The sequence below is a fragment of the Macaca nemestrina genome, chromosome 5, assembly GCF_043159975.1.
Source record: "Macaca nemestrina isolate mMacNem1 chromosome 5, mMacNem.hap1, whole genome shotgun sequence".
In the NCBI taxonomy this organism is placed as follows: domain Eukaryota; kingdom Metazoa; phylum Chordata; class Mammalia; order Primates; family Cercopithecidae; genus Macaca; species Macaca nemestrina.
Genome location: NC_092129.1, coordinates 127,391,853 through 127,412,226, shown reverse-complemented (window position 1 = coordinate 127,412,226; position 20,374 = coordinate 127,391,853). Strand labels below are relative to the sequence as shown.

Below are 20,374 nucleotides of genomic sequence, written 5' to 3'. Positions count from 1 at the left end.
GGTTGGGAGCCAGTGGAGGGATAGCATTAGGAGAAATACCTAATGTAGATAATGGGTTGATGAGTGCAGCAAAACACCATGGCACGTGTATACCTATGTGACAAACCTGCATGTTCTGCATGTGTATCCCAGAACTTAAAGTATATTAAAAAAAAAAAAAACTCAAAAGCTTCCATTTATCCCCACACGGTAAAACATTCCCAGACTCAACAGAAAGAGAAGCATTAGTTTTTGTTTCTATTAAGTAAAAATAAATTATTACTATATTCCAGAAGCATTAGTATCAAGATTATCATGTTATAAACATGAAAAAGTAGACCTGGATAACTGGAAGAATTCCCATTGGCCCCACAATTTTACTGTTCACATTGATAACCACTAATGGGACAAATAAAAGTCAAGAGTCAGAAAACATCTGAACACTGAGTGTCATCACTTGATCTTCAACATCAAGCACACTGTGTTTAGAAAGTAGTTAAGAATTTGTGCTTCGCACTGGGTAAAATTAGACGTGGAGGTAAAAGAGCAACCAACAGATGTGTGTGTGTGTGTGTGTGTGTGTGTGTGTGGCGGGGAAAGATCAGCTGGATAAGGTTAGTTGTTTAAACATCTAAGTCAAACCTGACTATATTTGAATAAGTCATATTTTCCACGGTAACTTTTGCAACTTTAGAGGTGCTTTGGTCATGGCAGTTGGAATTTGCATCAGAACTTTGCAAATAGGAAAATCTCAATCCCTTAAGTTCATTCTAGATTTTCCTGAATTTCTCCAAAAAGCAGCAAAAAGAAGTCAGACTATCCTGGAAGGCATCAGTCTTTAGAATAGAGAGGTGGAGCCTGTAGATGAGATCCACCTGTGCAATTGGCTTTACATTTGCCGTCACTTCTAATGGAAAGCGCTAAGAAAATCAGGTGTTTCCCTCTGAGCACACTACTACCTTCCTCAAAGAAACTACAGAAATAGTGAATGACCAATGGCCAGAAGCATATCATGAAAACATTACATTAATATTAATAGTATAAGAATCTGGACAAACTCTTGACGATAATTATCCCATTTGACCAACTTTAAGGAATCTTCTCATGGATCTGGTTGCCACTTTATCTCAACATTGTAAAATGATGACATGGAGAAAACTGAAGCTATAAACGGTATATCTTAAAAATGGAGATTTAATAAACATCTAAAGATAATGCTTGCCCTTTTGAAGCTGCATTCTGACTATTAATGCTAGCTGACTTGTCTTTTGTTTGCTCGAGAGATCCTGAGACCTAATTAACTGCTATGTGTCAGACATTGTTCTATTCATTTTATGTGGCTTAATTAATTTAAGTTTTACAAGCAATATGTGAAGTGGGTGCTCTTTCTTTTACCCAAAAGAAAACGGAGGAGCCTAGAAATTAGTAACTTGTCCAAGTCACAAGAAAGACAGTAGAGCCAGAATTTAAACAAAGCAGTTTTTGGCGCCAGAAGCTGTGATTTGATTCGCCATGATATACTGCTGTGGTCTAACAATATAAACCTTATAATTGTCAATTGATTATAAATGTTACATTTCACAGGGAACATGCATGTATATAATAAGAGACTATTTAAAAAGTTTGTTTGATGAGAGACAATTTGTTGCAATATAAAGAAGAAGAACCTAGGAAGCTACCTCCACCAGGTGGTGTAGAGGAAATTAGTTATCTTATCCCTAGAGCTCAGGTTCTCACATATTAAATTCTAGTAAGGATTTCATAGAAATAGACAATCTCTGATATTAGATATGTTATGATAGTCTTGGATTAGGTAACTGAGGCTAAGTTCAGGGCCACTTAAGCAAACTCCAGACTGACTCTGTGTGGCCCCCTCTGGAGTGATTATTTATTTATTTTAATATTAAAAAGACAAGTAGCCCACCAATAACTTTTCTTTCCTTTTTTTAAAAATTATATTTTAAGTTCTAGGGTACATGTGCACAACGTGCAGGTTTGTTACATATGTATATATGTGCCATGTTGGTGTGCTGCACCTGTTAATTCATCATTTACATTAGGTATTTCTCCTAATGCTATCCCTCCCCTATCCTCCCACCCCACAACAGGCCCCCGTGTGTGATGTTCCCCACCCTGTGTCCAAGTGTTCTCATTGTTCAATTCCCACCTGTGAGTGAGAACAAGCAGTGTTTGGTTTTCTGTCCTTGCAACAGTTTGCTCAGAATGATGGTTTCCAGCTTCATCCATGTCCCTACAAAGGACATGAACTCATCCTTTTTAATGGCTGCATAGTATTCCATGGTGTGTATGTGCCACATTTTCTTAATCCATTCTATCACTGATGGACATTTGGGTTGGTTCCAAGTCTTTGCTATTGTGAGTAATGCCTTCTATAAACGTACCTGTGCATGTGTCTTTATAGTAGCATGATTTGTAATCCTTTGGGTATATACCCAGTAATGGGATGGCTAGTTCAAATGGTATTTATAGTTCTAGATCCTTGAGGAATTGCCATACTGTCTTCCATAATGGTTGAACTAGTTTACAGACCCACCAACAGTGTAAAAGTGTTCCTATTTCTCCACATCCTCTCCAGCACCTGTTGTTTCCTGACTTTTTAATGACCGCCATTCTAACTGGTGTGAGATGGTATCTCACTGTGGTTTTGATTTGCATTTGTCTGATGGCCAGTGATGATGAGTATTTTTTTCATGTGTCTGTTGGCTACATAAATGTCTTCTTTTGAGAAGTGTTTGTTCATATCCTTTCCCTGCTTTTTAATGGGGCTGTTTGATTTTTTCTTATAAATTTGTTTAAGTTCTTTGTAGATTCTGGCTATTAGCCCTTTGTCATATGGGTAGATTGTAAAAATTTTCTGTCATTTTTACAATCCTTTCCTAACACTATACTAAAATTTTAAGAGAGTTTGTAGTATTTCTTACTTTGTCCTTGAAAAAAGTACTTATTCTTTCAGATAATTAAATTGAGATTTGGGATAAAAGAGTTTTCTCTAGTTCCAGATTACTTACCTTTTGTTGCTTTGTTTTAAAAATTCTAAGTAGTTAATAATGTGTCCAGATTCAGTAAACAATCATAATAAAGCATGTTTGTTTGCTTCTAGTACTTATGTGTTTGAATCTGTAAAACTGTATATTTTTTAGCCAGAAACACAATAATTTTCACCTAAGGGACATTCAAAAATATGATGCGCAACTTTTGTCATCTACAAATTTAGTAAGTTGGCCCTTATTTGCCACTTTGGCCAGGCACTATTGTAAATGTGTGTGAATTTAAGTGAATGTGTGTCTGTTGGCTCTGTTTTTTGTAAGTACATGTGTATAGGGAATCTTTACCTGTTTTAATTTGGGCAACTTAAAATTAGATTACTGAGAGAGACCCAGCTTCCCCTCATCTCTCTGAAGATTTGACTAACAGAGGCATCATATCTGGCTGCATCTTCCACCTTTGTTGGCTAAGATTTCAACCAGATACTCTAAGGAATTATCTGGAAGATTTTATCTTAGGACCTTTCAAAATTCAAAACTCCCTCAAGAGAAGAGACATGGAGGAATAGTTCCTAAAGATGCAGCCCATTCCAATGGAGACAAATGCTGGCTTTAGTTTCACCACTAGGTTTACTTGCACTCAAAAGTTCCCAATAAAATCCAGCTGGTTTAAATTTTGTCTGCAGACCTGAAACGCTGCATATTTGGCTAAGGCTTCCTATTTTGCAGTAAATGCTTCACAGGGCTGTAATCTGGAAATACTGAAGTGTACAAACCCTCAACAGAAACAACAGGAGAACAGCTGTCTTCTACCTTCATTTTCTCCCAACTCTACTCTTAAAGGCGTAGGTGTTGTTAAGGGAGGGGAAGAAATCTGCCACTGAACATGAAATGTTGTATGAATCATCATTTGACTACCTTTGTTGTTTCCTCAAAGCCAAAACATAAAGATTAAAGAGTTGCCATTGATGAGTGAGACAATTCACATTTTGGCATTACTAGAGAAGAAAGGAGCATTTAAGATCGTGGAGGGAAATAAAACAACAAAACAATGCTGTTGCAATTTGAACAATAACAGCCTTCAGTATATGAAATCATAGTGTTATCTTTTCCATTTTCCACCCTTATACTTTCATTGGCTTCATACAATCCTCTTGTTGCCTGTAATTGGGGATAGGGTTAGTGCCAAAGCTGCATAAAACAAGCAGCCTATCCTTTGTACTTTCTTTGCATTGTGATCGTGTATGTGAAGTCATAAAAATCATTTATTAATGGCATGTGTATTCTTGGCTTAAAGAGCCAAGTATTCTTGTGACAACAATATAATAGCATCAGATGTATTGCCATAAAACACCATATGTGGGCACTTAATAGTTACTGCCCTGGCACCTACATGCTGGGATATCATCTTAAAGAGGGACTCTTTAGAAAAAAAGAATGTTTGGTACTTAGACAAATAAAGCTCCTAGGATGAGGTAGGTGAGTCATGAGTAGACGTTTGTAAAGAATCCATTGATGATGGCAACAGTTCATCTTCCATTGGTATCAGATTTTCTGAGCTAATCTGCTAGAGTTCTTTTCATGGGTCCAAGAAAATCCTTTACAACATTGCAAATGTCAATAAATATCTCTCAGGCTAAAAGTTGCAAGAATGTTTTAATATCACATTTACAGCTAATAAGCTGTAAAATGAGCACAACATAATTTTTATTCTGCTCACCCATTACTCTTTGGAAAGCGTTTATGTAGGGCATGTTGTACAAATCATAGTAAACAAATTAGTTCTCAATCTAGATAAAAGAATGTAGAATGGATGAAAGCCACTGCATGGCACATCTGAGCCCTTGGTGGTGTTTTGAGCCTCTGTGACAGACACTGCTCCCCATTGTCTCTGTCCTTTCTTCTAGCTGCTGCCTTAGGGTGGAATAGTTTCCCTTCGTTGCCACTGAAGCTAGAGACTAAGCTTTCTCAAGCACCAAATGCACTTCGAGTTTGCTGTAACTCTGGGACTGGTGATGTTCTACTTCTGCATTAGCACCTGAGTCAGGTGGCCAGACACTGACTGTAGACACATGCTAGTGTCTTTCAAAAAAACTCAGTTACAAAAGGAGGCCAGAGTCCACTAGTTCCCGAGTGTATGTCTGCTGTAGTTGGGAGTAAAGGCAATTTGAAACAAAAGAAGTCACATAATTCAGTTTGCAGAGTTTTCTCAAAGGGTGACTCATCTTAGTGATACACTGCTGTGTGTCACTGGGGTTTGTGTAGGAAGATGCTACTCTTGGTGTTTTAAGTTTCCAGGCCAGACATGATTCAGTCCCTGCATCTCTATTCACTAACCCTTTCTAGTATAACAGACAGTCTAAAACTTACAATGGTATTTTGTTGAAAGAACATATGGTAACTATTACATTGAAAATGTACACTAAGCATATGTCTACAACCCTAATAGCTACTTCCAACACTTCTACACAACTGCTTCGACTCAGTCAATTTCTCTCACTGTTCTTTGGCCCAAACTGCCATTCCAGCACCCCTACCCTAAAATGGAAATATTATTCCTTTTAATTGCTTTTGTTATTTTAATACTGCCAGGTAGCGGAAAGGGAATTTTTGAGGTGGTAACATCTCTTACTGATCCAAATATGTTTTTCTTCAGTTGGTCAAACTGGCTTAGCAGTTACTGTCATTATGTCTGGTTCTTCTCCACCAGCTTATTTTTGAAGGTATTTTCCTAATAAACATAACCCCCAACCTCTCCTTTTTCCTGTTCTTCCCCCAGCTCCCCTCACTAATTAAGAATTTCAATTCCACTAGTCCACTATAATGTCGTTTATGATCTGATTTCCCTTTTTCATTTCCAAAATCATGAGTTTTCCCCTCTCTACCAATGGTCTACATACTGACTGTGTAGATATATGTTTTAAATTTTTTATTCTTTTAAAAATTTTATGTTAAGTTCAGGAGTACATGTGCAGGTTTGTTACATAGGTAAACTTATGTCATGGGGGTTTGTTGTACAGATTATTTCATCACCCATGTATTAAGCCTAGTACCCATTAGTTATTTTTCCTATTTTTCCTGATCATCTCTCTCCTCTCACCCTCCACTCTCCAATAGGCCCTAGCCAGCATATGTTGTTCCCTTCTGTGTGTCTGACCATATATTGAAAGGGTATAGAAAAATATTTGAAATTATGAATGCCTAGTACTTATCTCTACTTTTCCCTTGCCCTATTAAATCAAAACCTACAGCAATAGAACCCAGAACTCTCTCATTGCTCCATAGGTAATACTAATGTGTAACCACTAGCAAAACATAGCAATGCTCCATAGGTAATACTGATGTGTAACCACTAGCAAAACATAATTTCTTAACTTAAAAAAATATAGTTCCTGTTGTATGTTTATCCTCTGCAAGTTACCTTACATGTCTTGCCTCATTTAATCCTCACAAAAAATACAGTATTATTATCCTAAAATTTCCTAGGATAGAAAACTGGAGCACAAGTGAGTCAGAAAAAAAGAAGGAAAAACAAAAGTACAAGTTTTAGAGCATGATTGGAAGCCAAAGGCTGACCCCTTTCTACTATGCTACACTACTCCTCACTCTATTATCTATGTTTACTTGTATTTTTATTTCTAATTCTCATTATATATTTGTGTGTATATGTAAAGTGACAAATCAGCTGGAAAATCCACATTTATAAAAGGTGCTGATACCTCATATGGTAATGCAGTACTGTAAGGTGTTTATGAATACAAGGAATGTGGCCCTGAGATGTGGTATAATTTAAATCTCAGTAGAGATAATGATTAAATTAACACTGGTGCATAATAAATAAGGAGTGACTGCAATTAATGCATATCTCACTGCCTAATGTTTCCGAAAAAAGAAGGGAAAGCCTTCCTATTTCCTAGGTGGAAATATTCTTCAAGGCTCTCCTGACCTTTCTTCAGGTTCACTTTCCTCCTTTCTCACCTTTCTTTAACCCCTTTTTACTTTTTCTTCTCTTTTTACCTGCAGGTCTATTGACAGGTATATGAGAGGAGAGAAGAAAAAGCTAGTATTTATTAAACACCCAGAATCTGTCAAAAATTATCATTTGTGGTATATTATTACCCCCCTGAATTAACTTTTGCTATGTTATACACTAATGCGCAATCGCCAAATTTCAGTGGCATACAAAAACAAAGATTGATTTCTAGGTCATGCTACATGTAGGCAGCTGGGGGCTGTCTGCTGAGGTTCTGCTTCCCATTTCTAGACTCAGGCTGAAGGCACAGTTGCCATTGGGAACATGCCATTTTTATGAAAAAGATAAAAACAAGCAACAAGATCACACTCTTAAATATCTGCATGAATATATGTCCTTTCTTTCTTACATTTTTGACAAATGCAAGGCAAAGTGAAGCCCATATCATTGGAGTGGTAAATATACACCTCCCATAGAAAGTAGTGCTCTAGGCCAGGCGCGGTGGCTCACAACTGTAATACTTTGCGGGGTCAAGGCGGACGGATCATGAGGTCAGCAGTTTGAGACCAGCCTGACCAACATGGTGAAACCCCGTCTCTACTAAAAATACAAAAATTAGTCCGGCGTGGTGGCGGGTACCTGTAATCCCAGCTGCTTGGGAGGCTGAGGGAGGAGAATCACTTAAACCCGGGAGGCGGAGGTTGCAGTGAGCCGAGATCACGCCATTGCACTCCAGCCTTGGCGACAGAGGGAGACTCCATCTCACACACACTCCATCTCACATACACACACACACACACACACACACACACACACACACACACACAGAGTAGTGTTCTAACTCACAGGGCATTGGATAGTGCATAAATATACTTTTACAGCAAAAGATAAGTGAATCTTTATAAAAAAATACAATCTATACCTATCAATACCCTTTTTATATAGGGGAAACACGAGACTCAGAGGTTAAAGTGTCCAAGGGTAGTCCGTTTGGTGGACGATTCATTTAAGACTGTAGTCAAGTTTTTTCTAATTCCACAGCCACTGTTCTTGGGTTTGCACAGCCAGGTTGAAGAGAGGGAGACAGACTTAGTCCTCTCTTCTATTAGTTTTTCATCTTTCATTCCAAATGTTTTCTAAAGTATCATGTCACCTTAAGGACCTAGGAATAATCTTTGATTTAATCCTCTTCATTTTTTCATATCAAATAAAGCACTACATTGTCTAATGCTTAATAATGAAACTTTTTTGAGCACTTAACGTGTGTCAAACACCATTTCAAACCCTCTTCACATATTGTTTTATTTAATTTTGAACTAGAAGTTTTGTGGTAGGCATTATATCACTTTAAAGACAAAGGGCTGCACGTAGTGGCTCCTCCATGTAATCCTAGAGCTTTGGGAGGCCAAGGTAAGAGGATTGCTTGATGCCAGGAGTTTGAGGCCAGCCTGGGCAATAATAGCAAGGCCTTGTCTCTAGAAAAAATAAAAATTAGTAGGGCATGGCGACATGCCCCTGTAGTCCTAGCTACTCAGGAGGCTGAGACAGGAGGATTGCTTGAGCCCAGGAGTTCAAAGTTGCAGTGAAGTATGATTATGTAACCTGGGCAACAAAGCAAGTCCTTATCTCAATAAAAAAGGATAAAAACATTGAGGAAAAAAATCTCAATAACTGGCCTAAAATGACTGAGCGGGGGTGAAGTAGAGCTGGTTTTTAATCCGCATCTGAGGGTCACACTTGTGATTCTATGCTCTGCATCATTCTGTTTTCTAATGAAAATCTTTGTTTTAAATATATCCTACACTTCTCTCTTCTTGATTCCAGCTTCTATTGCCTATTTTTAGTTTGTATCTTCTTACGCCTAAATTTCTACTATTGCTTTCTAGTTAGATTTCACTCATGAAATCAACCTATATACCGTGACTAGACTAATTCTTAAACTCTGCCTTGATCACTTTTGTGTACAGAAGATATTCATTGTTCTTCCTTCTTCCTACTTTCATCCTTCCCTCGTATAAACTCCTTCATCTGATTTCCAAGGGCACCCAGAGTACGAATTATTCTTATTTCCCACTAGTCCTCAAAGTGTACCATTTACCTGGTTGTCCCTTATTGATTCAACCTTGCTTTAGTTACATTTTTCCCCTTACTGGAAACTAGGTCAAGAACTTTACGAGAGCAAGGTCATGTATCATTTTATGAATATCTCTCCATATTGATTGTCATTATGCTAGTTTTGAAGTAGGAAGTAATTACTTATGTAGGTAATCTTTACTTGGGTCCAAATATGGTGCTTTTCATCACATTGTTCTGTGGACATTTACAGGTAACTAGGAATAAGTGATCCATGAATTCATTTCTGGTTCTGCTGTAATGGGTCTCCTCGATAGACAGCAGATTCTAAATTCTCCGTATCTTACGGGAACATGTTGGGGAATTGAAGAATGCTAGATTAACTGGCAGCAAAAGTGGGATAGATGTTGCATCACGTTGAACTCTCTGAGGAACAATAGGAGTAGCACTTGAAAGGTCAGGCATCTTTCAAACCTCAGGGTGAAAAGTTTGCTTGAACACATGGACAAATAGTGGAGAACAACACACATGGGGGCCTACTGGAGGGTGGAGGGTGGCAGGAGGGAGAGGATTAAAAAAAACTAATGGGTACTAGCTTTAATACCTGGGCGATAAAATACTCTGTACAGCAAACTTCCATGACACAAGTTTACCTGTGTAACAAACTTACACATGTACCCTTGAACTTAAAAATTTAAAAAAATAGAATAACACAACATAAAATAAATAACTGAAAAAGAAAAATGAAAAGAAAAATTTGTTTGGCTCCCAGAAATACAGATGAAGAGAAATTGTGGTACCTAGCATTTGTATATATGTGTGTCTAGTAGAGGTAAGGATAATAAATCAGTACTTACATTTATCAACATATAATATTTTCAATGTGGTGTTCTCTTGCCTTCCATTGACTAAGCAAAAATAAAGATCCTCAATGAACATCTTATGCCTGCACAAATTTTACAAATCCTTGCCATTTAATCAAATATATTCATGTTTTCCAATTTGTTTTCTTGGATTATAAAATATATCCCCTGGAGAAAGTAAATTTAGGTAATGTGTGCCACTATATTATGTTAAAAACACTGAAAAATACTTGCAACAAAAATGCGTATATTATGTCTAACCCATAATTTTCTAGTCATTTGCGTATGGGATCTTTTGTTTGCCTAACCCATAAAAGTATTCTGCAGAACTAGTGTTTTATGGAACATAATTTTAAAAACTCTGTCTCTTCTAAAAAAATATTGAATTTACTGTGTCCTCTTGAAAATAGAAAATGACAAAGGGTTCTACTCTAGTAAAATGGCCTGGGAAAATGTTTCCCAGAAGGTGGTCTTTAGGCAGACACCTGAAGAAAGAGAAGAAGTCTGTTCTAGGAAGAGGCAATAGCAAGGGTTAAGTGCTCCAGCAGAAAAAAAAAAATGTTTAATATGTTTGGTAAACTAAAAGGAAGTAATAGAAAGAGGAAGGAAGGAAAGGAGGCAAGGAGGGAGGAAAGAAGCCTCGTGGTGGCTGGAATGAAATGGGCAAAGAGAAGATTTAATATACCAAAGAGGCTCCTAGGGTTTAGATCATGTGGGACTTTCTAGACATGGTAGATGCTTTAGATTTTCATTTAAGTTCAGTGAGAGGCTATTTAAAGATTTGAAGTAGGGGAAATAAATGATTTCATTTGGATGTTTAATAGATAACCTTGATTGCTTTCACTGGAGTCAGGCAGAAGTGAAAACAGGAAAAAAGTTGAGATTATTGGGGGTATTTATTGAAGCACCTATGCTGGGATATCATGATCACTTTAGCTAGTTCAGTGGAGTTTGCAGTGAGGAAGAATAAAGATACCCATTTATGTAAAATCAAGAAGACATACTGGCTAATGGGATACACAATTGAAAGAAGGGAAAAAATCTAGGATAATTGTCAGATTACCTGAATGATGTGGATGGGCTATATCATGTACTGAGATGAGAAACACTGTGAGAGAAGTTAGTATAATAAGAGGAAACCTAAATTTAATTTAGAACTTGTTAAATTTGAGATGGTTATCAGATATGCAAGCAAAAATATCAAGAAGGTAGCTCAATATGAATCTGTAGTTTACTTAAAATCATTGGAAAATTGAGACCACTCAGTGAGATTATTAGGTTTCTTCTTACTAAAGGGGAGGGGCAGGACTGAATCATATTAAAGGGAAGGGCCGGGACTGAACTCCAGCCTTTAGAAGTTGAAGACAGCAGAGGAAGCCAATGAAGAAGAATATTTGAAATGACCAAGTAGGCCTTAGCTGATCTTGAAATAATTTCAGTGGAATAGTGAAGCAAAAACCTGTTTGGAAAGGTTGTAAAGTGAAATGGGTTGAGGAACAGAGACAATTATCAAGACAACGATTTCAAGACATTAGGCTACTGAAGGATAGTCACAAAAAGTGGAAGGTAGATGTCATATTGACAGTTTAATGCAGTAGTGTGGGGTCTTTTCAAGATGACTTGAAGATGTACTAATGAGAAAGGAAGGAAAATTAGAGGTAACAAAATGGTTCCTGAACCTTAAGCTTTTAAGTGGTCTTTGGGGACTGACAGCAAAGACATCAAATCTGGTGTATTTTCACACCACACTCAACAATACTGAAAAAGTACACGTGGATCACTTTTTAAAAAATCTCCACTGTGTGTTAATAGTAAATGCTCACTAAATACTTTTGAAGAAAGACAGGAATGAGAGAAGGAGGGGAAGGAGGAAAGGAAGAAAAATGAGAAAAAGAACCAAAAAGAAATCCCATATTTTATCCTTTCTTTCCCTTCTATTCTCATTACAATTGTGCATTCTTTCTGATGGAGGTTCCCCATTTCAAAACTCAGTAATTTATAAAACTTTCTGTATTATCTCATCATTCCAAATGACTATGAACACTCTCCAAAAGATACGTCTTTCTTTTATTTTTTCCTAACTCTCCCCTGTTGTTTTCAATCAGCCTATGGAGAAAAAAATATATATATAAAAAAGCCAGCTAGGTAAAATTTTACACATTTTCCAAAGGGTAGCCATTAGTGAATTATTCAATGTCAAATGAAGACATCAAAACTTTTCTGGACAATCAATGGTGCTGTCACTTATGTATTTTTTCATTGAAAACATTCCATAAATTGAAAACCTCCAAATATGAAATATAAAGTTTTGAAATTTATAAATTATAGTACAAACTATTTTTATTCTTTCATTTGTCGTATTTATTACAAATTCACCTAGTGCTTGTGTAATATAATTCAAGGTAAAAATTACTGTTCAATTTTGTGAACTTATTTTTTTCCCATGAAACTCATTCTGGATACAGGCATTTTTTTCCCCAAAGCTGACTCTTCTAAATTATATTTTAATTAAAATGAAATGAAGGTTTATAAGTTTGCAGTTTGTGATATGTTTAATCTCTATTTCAAATTATATCTTAAGTATTCTGACATTTATTTCTAAGTCATTGCTTCGTCTCTGATCAACCATAACTTTTACCATGCATTTACTGTTTCATATGAATTATACAAGCAGAGTTTCAGTCCCCATGAATTCTCAACTACTGTTGCACAAGGATTTTGGGGGAAAAAAAGAAATAATGATGCTCACCTCTCCATAGCTCATTTGGGGAGAATACTTTCTAAATTTGTTCCTAATGCAAGATTGAAATTAATCTTGATTTCCCATCAAATGCACAGGGATTTTACAATATAGTTCATAATCGTGTTTAATTTCTCCAGGGTACAAATTAAGATAAACAAGTCACTGACCGTGTTTATCTATAAATAGAGCAGATGGTGTGGGACTGAGGTTAGTTATCAACTTTGCTGACTTTAATTTCATGGTTATAAAACGCTATAAACCTCACTGTTTATAAAAGGCAGGGAAGGAACTCCAGTGGGCTTCAGTAGCCAAGAAACCCTCAGTAACATTAATCTCTCTAACTGATATTCGGTATCCTCCTAGGGTGCAATATTTAAGATTGTGGAGTGATTGCTAGTCGCATTTAAATTTTCACTGGGATAATTAGCTATCATTTCTGTCATTGATCTATTATAACATTGTTAATGAGTTCCATGTGAGAGGAGTGTAGTAAATGAGATGATTCTAAACTCTGCTAGGTGAGTGTTTAACAATTACTTAAGGCAGTTACATATCTAAAAAAAGCCTTTTTTGTTTCAAAATAATACCTTTTTTCTTTTGCAAAGGTGAACTGTAACACCCAACTAGACTAAGTGTACTTAGGGATAGAATTTCATAAGGAAAAACCATAGCATCATTTAGATAATTAATCATCTAAGGTATATTGTATATATTTAGACCATGAATATAGCTACAACTTTTATTTAAAAGGCCATATAACTTAAAAAGAAGTAAAACTCTTGATTCTTCATATTCTGAATTGATTTAAATACACAATTTTATTGTGATCATTTATTTTACTAAAAGTCTATATGATCAATGTGATTACAATTAATTTTTTTCAAGGACCCCTTATTAAAAAATTAAAATTAAATTAAAATTTCTCAATTTTCCCCTTTCAACTTTATAGTGAATAAAAAAGTTATTTTACAATCACAAAGTAAAAAATAATTCGCAATTTCTACCTCTATTACTTTTACATTTTTAAGTGGTTTATTTTTCATTCTAACAAGGGGGAGGCTTTTTTTCTTTTTCTAGAGTCAGAGTCTTGCTTTTTCACCCAGGCTGGAGTGTAGTGGCTTGATCACAACTACTGCAATCTGGAACTCCCGGACTCAAGTGATCCTCACACCTCAGCCTCCAGAGAATTTAGACTACAGGTGTGCACCACCATGCCCAGCTAATCTTTAAAGTTTTTAGAGATGGGGTCTTGCTATGGTGGCCAGGCTAGTTTCAAACTCCTGGGCTCAAGTGATCTTCCCACCTTAGCCTTCCAAAGTGCTGGTTTTACAGTCATCAGCCACACTGGAGGCTTCTTAAATAGATGATAATCCAATATGCAAGTTGGAGGCTTAAACTGTTTTTAAAAATGCCTTAACTGTGTTTGAGTTCAGACCCCCTGAGAATGAGTTTTCTAATGACAAAATTCTCAGTTACTTTTCTAGTCCTGTATTGGGCTGCTTCTTTGTGACCCACTGTGGGAGGTTTATTACTGGTCTGAAACTCCAATGTATCAGTCTATTGAATATTGTTAACACAGTGCTCAAATCTTGGCTCCCAATAAGCTGTCTTCTGAACAGCAGCAGCCCTGGGTGGAGAGAGAACTGAGTGGAACATTTGGTCATAAAGTCATGTACCTCATGAGGACATTCTGGTCAACGACAGACTATACATCAGTGGTCCCATAAAATTATAATGCTGTATTTTTTACAGTATCGTTTCTATGTTTAGATGTTTAAATGCACAAATATTTACCACTGTGTTAAACTTGCCTAAAGTATTTAGTACAATAGCATACACTGTGCGTGGTTGTAGCCTAAAAGCAAAGGCTATGTTATATAACCTAGGCATGTGGTAGGCTATACCTTGGTGTAAGTACACTCTATGATGTTCACACAAGCACGAAATCGACTAAGCCTGCATTTTTCAGCATATATCCCCATCATTAAGCAATGCTTGACTGTAGATTTTCTTATCTCCCTTCCTGCTCAGAGCTTGTTGTCACTAGTTTTCATCAGATGTAATATCCCACTGTTTGATACTTCCATTTTTGTAAACAACTGTCTACTCATAGTGTCAGGTCTCAAAAATGCAATGAAACATCTATGACAGAAGACAGCAAAACCTCTCTAAAGTGAAAGCTTTATCTCATTTTTCTTACTGCCTCAAAACCAACTTTTACCTTCATTACATAAATTGGTTACTAAACTATTGGTATGTTTGACATCCATATTTGTCTCTAATTAAGGAAAACTAGGAGTGATTGCACTTTAAAGTTATTGATAAAAATCACCTAAAAGAGATCTATCAGTTAATTTTAACAATTGTATCTTTCTGTCGTTAAAGTAGAATAGCCAGAGAAAAGACCGTTCTCACAGGAACAGATTTGTTTTTATGACCTGGCCACTCTAAAGCATGATTTCTAGAGTTGTGAGGCTATTGGAAACTGATGGGAATGTATTTCTCAGAAACATGACCAAGAAGACTAGCGCCTCAGAATGGCCAGGAATAGCTTTGAAGGGAGGCAAATATAGCTAACAGGAGAAACTGAAGGTTTAGCTAACGGAGAGAAAAAGAGACAGAACAAAGGAATTAAGCAAAACTAGGTATTCCAGTATCTGAGTGCAGGGGTACATTAAAACAATCACTTTTGTAAAGAAAGGATCTTTTTCAATATCCCAAAGGATGGCCTAAAGTTGCTATCTTTTATTTTTCTTGTCTGTATATAAGATTTATGTTATAAAATGTAATCATTGTACTAATCTTGGTTTGAAAAAAATAAAAGCTTATATAGGGAAATTATCTGATTAAAAGGGGAAAAACAGGATGTTAAAATTTAAGAAAATTGTTTTATTCAAATCTATCAGATTAAAATAATGTAATAGAAATAAATTGCTGCCTTATAAGATAAAGCAAATTGTAATCCATAAAATTAAAATAAAGTATGATATGTAACTACTTTAATCTCATTTTTGTGATTTTCTTTCAGATTATCCAACCCTGTCTAATGTCAAAAGCATGGCATTGTATACAAGAAAACATACAAACAAAATCACTTTAACTGGATTTCAGTCCCCCTTCAATGGTCAGTTAAAAATCAATCCTCTATAATATTTATATTATTTATTTCCTCTAAAAATCCAGTGGCTATCTTTTCTTAACCTTTTTTTTTTTTTCTTCCTAGGAGAAGTAATCTATGCTGCCATGTGCATGACAGTCACCTGTGGAATCCTTCTCTTGGTTATGGTCAAGCTTAGGTAACTGAATATAAGTCAGAAGGAAAGGTCTGAAAGGGAGTCACTTAGCTGTGTTAAAGTATGTTGCACAATGGCTGAGCTTACAAAGAGCCTGAGAATGAAAGCTTCTCTGTTAAGACATACTAAATCAAGTTTTATGTGGCATAGGTCCATGGAAACGTTACTTTCAGTCTTCCTACGTAAGGGAAATGTGATCATAGGAGATTTTTTATGTTGCATTTTATAAGCACATGTGCATTGTATGTTCCTTCCAATTAAACTCTTATCAATGTCTCCCCTTGGCTTCCCCTACCAAATCCAAATTGAACTTTGCTGCATTCATTATTCAAATCATTTTCATGATTGATAGGCTCACATAACTGACCTATTATTTACTGCATGCAGTTTATGTTTACCTAAAGATGTATTATTCACTCTGATTTTTATATGCTAATACATTTTACTCATTTTTAATAGGCAATTATTGAAAAAGACATTTAATAAAGCCTCAGAGTACCCCTAGAAAGACATTACCATTGCCTGACATTAATTTATTCTCCAAATCTTGGCTGCTTTTATTGCTGGAATGTAGTAATGCTCCAGCAGGCATGTGAGACATTGAGATGAGATATACATCAACCTCTAGATTTCTAAATGTCTAGTGTTTAAAATTTTTCCACTTATTTAGCATCTACAACTATACATAAAATAGTGTAGACTTACCTTTAATTTTTAAAAAAGTTCATATTTAAACATCAATCATGTTCATTTGCTTATTCCTTATACATATGGGTACATGTCTGTGAAATTTGAGTAGCATAAATATTAATGAAGAAATATACGTAAGTGTGTATACAGCCATATATACATGTAAGTACATACACAAACTATGTTTATCAGTAAGATTGGGCCTTTAGAGGAACAGAAGTATTCACTGGAGATTTACCTCATAACATTTGACACCTAGAAAGATTAATTCAGTCAACCATACAATGCATGTAAACATATCTTGCTCCTCCAGAGATCTCAGACTTCAAAAGGCCTTGACAATTAGGCAAATAAAAGACTGGCATGAGAAGGTGTTTGGTGATACCAAGGGGTCAGGTACATATGGACATTCTAATTTATTGATTTTTAAACGCAATGCCAGGTAAACAAAATGTATCCACTGTTTGGACCCAACCCCTCTAAGCATTTAATTTGATGTTAACTAAAACCAGTACCAAACACACTGCTTTTCTCCAAGGCCGTAAAAGTTATATTTGTATGAGAAGATATTCCATGGGTTCTAACATTTGATTTGAAGGACAAATAATTAGAGTCCATTGCTAAGAGGGATAAATAGCATTTGGAATTTATTAAGGTTTACTTGATTTGGTTTTAAGTACTTGAGAACACTGTTTAGTTACTGTTCTTGCCTAGATATTCCATGACAAACATTGTTACCAAAAAATATGGACACTTTTCTGGCCCAGCAAAAACATCTTTAATGGTTCTCAATCTTCACTTCTTAACTACACACAGAATGTATAAGATTTACACCTGTTCCATGATCTCATTGGTTTTTAGATATTACTGTTGTGCTACAGGTATAAGGTATAGACTACTTGTAATTCCCTATGTATTCGCTGTAACTGCATATTTTTTCTCACCTGCACAGAAGGCATATCGCTTTTTTGGATGGCAGTGGGGGTGTTATTATTATGGACAAATATTTTGAATTTATTCTAATGTGTATTTTAAAGCAAGTTATTCATACTATTAAATATATTTGTATTTAGTTACACATTATTTTCATATAATTTAAAATTTATCATAATGTATAATCTGAAAACCCCAAGCCCAGGATAAAAGAGACAAAATTAGAAGCAATTATAAAAAGAACAAACTGAAACAAAAGCATCATTGGCAACAAAACCTGTGTTGCCCCACACCTGGAGATAAATAATGCTCCCTAAAGAAAGAATGGTTGCTGTTTCAGACATTGTTCACTCACCTGATGGTCAGGCCTAACCCACGTGAATACCTGTCTTCTGTAAAGAATAAGGTAGTTGCATTTGTTTCATGTTATGCTATATTCAAACAGCCCTGAGCCTTCAAAGAGGTTTGCAGAGAAACAACTAAAAATTTAAATATTTGTGAAAAGAAAGGACTTTTTAAAAAATGATTACTTGGACATCATAGTTAAAGGTGTGATGCTCCCTAGAAAGACAATACGATATTTTACTGTTGGGACTTTACATTCTGGAACTTGATTAATTTTTTCCTCCAGGGTGCAGACTCCAGCAAAAATGCAAACACACAGCACATTTGTGAAATCCTTAAAATGGCATGTTGTTAACTTTTACTTTTACTTTTATACAGAACTTCCAGAATATCAAGTAAAGCAAGAGATCCTTCACTGAGCCAAGTACCTGGAGAACTCTGATTCATTAGGAGTCATGGACCCATAACAATCACTCCCCTTCCCTTCCCTTTCCTTCCCTTCCCATCCCTTCCCTTCCCTTCCCTTCCCTTCCCTTCCCTTCCCTTCCCTTCCCTTCCCTTCCCTTCCCTTCCCTTCCCTTCCCCTGCCTTCCCCTCCCCTCTCCTCCCCTCCCTTTTTCTTTTTCATCTTTTTCTTTTTCTTTTTTTCTTTTCTTTTTCGAGGTGAAGTTTTGCTCTTGTTGCCCAGGCTGGAGAGCAATGGCTCAATCTTTGCTCACTGCAACCTCCGCCTCCCAGATTCAAGCGATTTTCCTGCCTCATCCTCCTGAGTAGCTGGGATTATAGGCACCCACCACCATGCCCAGCTAATTTTTTGTATTTTTAGTAGAGATGGGGTTTCGCCAAATTGGCCAGGATGGTCTCAAACTTCTGACCTCAGGTGATCCACCTGCCTCAGCCTCCCAAAGTGCTGAGATTACAGGCGTGAGCAACCACGTCGAGCCAACAATCACTTTCTTTAAAGCAAATCCTACAGCTGGTCAACACACTATTCCATCTGTCATCGAGAAAAAAAAAGTTAAAATAGACTGAAAAATATTGCTTTAAGTATAATAATATGGCATGATGATGTTATTTTTTTCTTAATACTCAAGAAAAAATATACAGTGGTATATTTTACAACACTGGAATAGAAATAAAGTTTCCCCTTAAGGCAAAAAATGTTATCCCAAGTCACATTTTGCAGAATTTGCTTTATGATGAATATAAACCCATATAATATTAATTATTTGCATCATAATATGACATAGCAGGTTTTCTGATCAATTACTTAAGTTCTCATTAACTTTCCAAGAAAAAAGTTAATACATATATCCAGTGTCTGTGTTATTTGTATATTTTCAACCATTTTGAAATCAGTCACTAACGTATTAGCATTGACTTTAAGTTCCTATATATATTTGATTAAATGAAATCCTTAAAAAAGTTGGAAGTGACATTGTCAGTTTGAAATTTGTAATTTGAATACCACTGAATTTTACTTTTTCACCTTGATATCTTCATTTTACTCCCATAAAATGTAGAACAACTACACTGGCTTAAAAAGTCAATATGCGCTTCAATAATGATAGATTCTTGTGAATTAAATCTTTCTAGGCTAATTAGGAGGAACTTCTGCAATAATAAAGTAACATCATAATTGTTACTTTTTATAATGTTCCTATACTGTGACTTTTGGCCTGGTTTGACATCAGAGTGTAATTGTGATTAGAAAATTGTAGAAAATACGTTTATTAGTTAGAATTTTAATACATATTTGCTTTTCAACTGCCTGCAATTATACTAGCACTTATTACTCAGAATAACCATGAGGTTGTATTATCTTTAGTGGAACAGAAGCACAAATATTCAATAACCTGAGGATATCATACTAACCATGGCATATTTACAATTAAAATTGAAATATTTTCTGCTCATTTGGTCTCATTTCTATTGCTATTCACTACACTTCAGATTAAACTGTCTACATTAAATTAAATTTGAAGTTAACATTTGGCTATGTTTACTCGAAATAATTGAGAAGCCATCGTTTATCTTTTAGAACAGAGAAGAATAAATCGATAAGTTACAGATTTTTCTCAAGGAATTCTATATATTCCAGTGGCTAATGCAGAGTATTAACGTGAAGAGAATGCAGGGATTTCCTTCTCCAAATCACTGACATTTAATTTAGGCTTGGTAATGTCTGGGAAAATGCAAACTGTTCTCTGGAAAACTGAGAAAAGAAGTCAAGTTGCTTCTAGAAACATGCTTGTGTTGAGCAGAGAAGGGGAGAACAGAGTGTAAAATGGATGGCTTCCCTAAGAAACAGAATTTTGTCTCTTAGGACAGCAGGAATGAGTAGGCAAAACCACAGAAGGGGGAATCAGCATGAAGCATTTAGGGAACACTAAATAGTCACCTGTCTCTGGAGCAGAGAGTCCAAATTGAGAAAGTGTAGGACATACAGCTAGTAAACATCAGGACTAAGACACTGA

At 35.9% G+C, this 20,374-nt stretch overlaps 1 protein-coding gene across 4 annotated transcripts in view; it reads left to right on the top strand.

The window, feature by feature from the left end:
• LOC105479548 (GDNF family receptor alpha like) overlaps positions 1-19,831 on the top strand; it is a 92,297-nt gene extending 72,466 nt beyond the window's left edge. For 2 of the 4 annotated variants that reach the window (XM_071096930.1, XM_071096928.1), the window contains exons 9-11: positions 15,665-15,760; positions 15,860-15,932; positions 18,276-19,831. In XM_071096930.1, the coding sequence (XP_070953031.1) occupies positions 15,665-15,760; positions 15,860-15,932; positions 18,276-18,339 (233 nt within the window). In that variant the 3' untranslated portion in view covers positions 18,340-19,831. The remainder of the gene's footprint in view (positions 1-15,664; positions 15,761-15,859; positions 15,933-18,275) is intronic. The other 2 variants (XM_071096931.1, XM_071096932.1) reach the window with 1 other exon arrangement.
• The last annotated feature ends 543 nt before the right edge of the window (positions 19,832-20,374 follow it).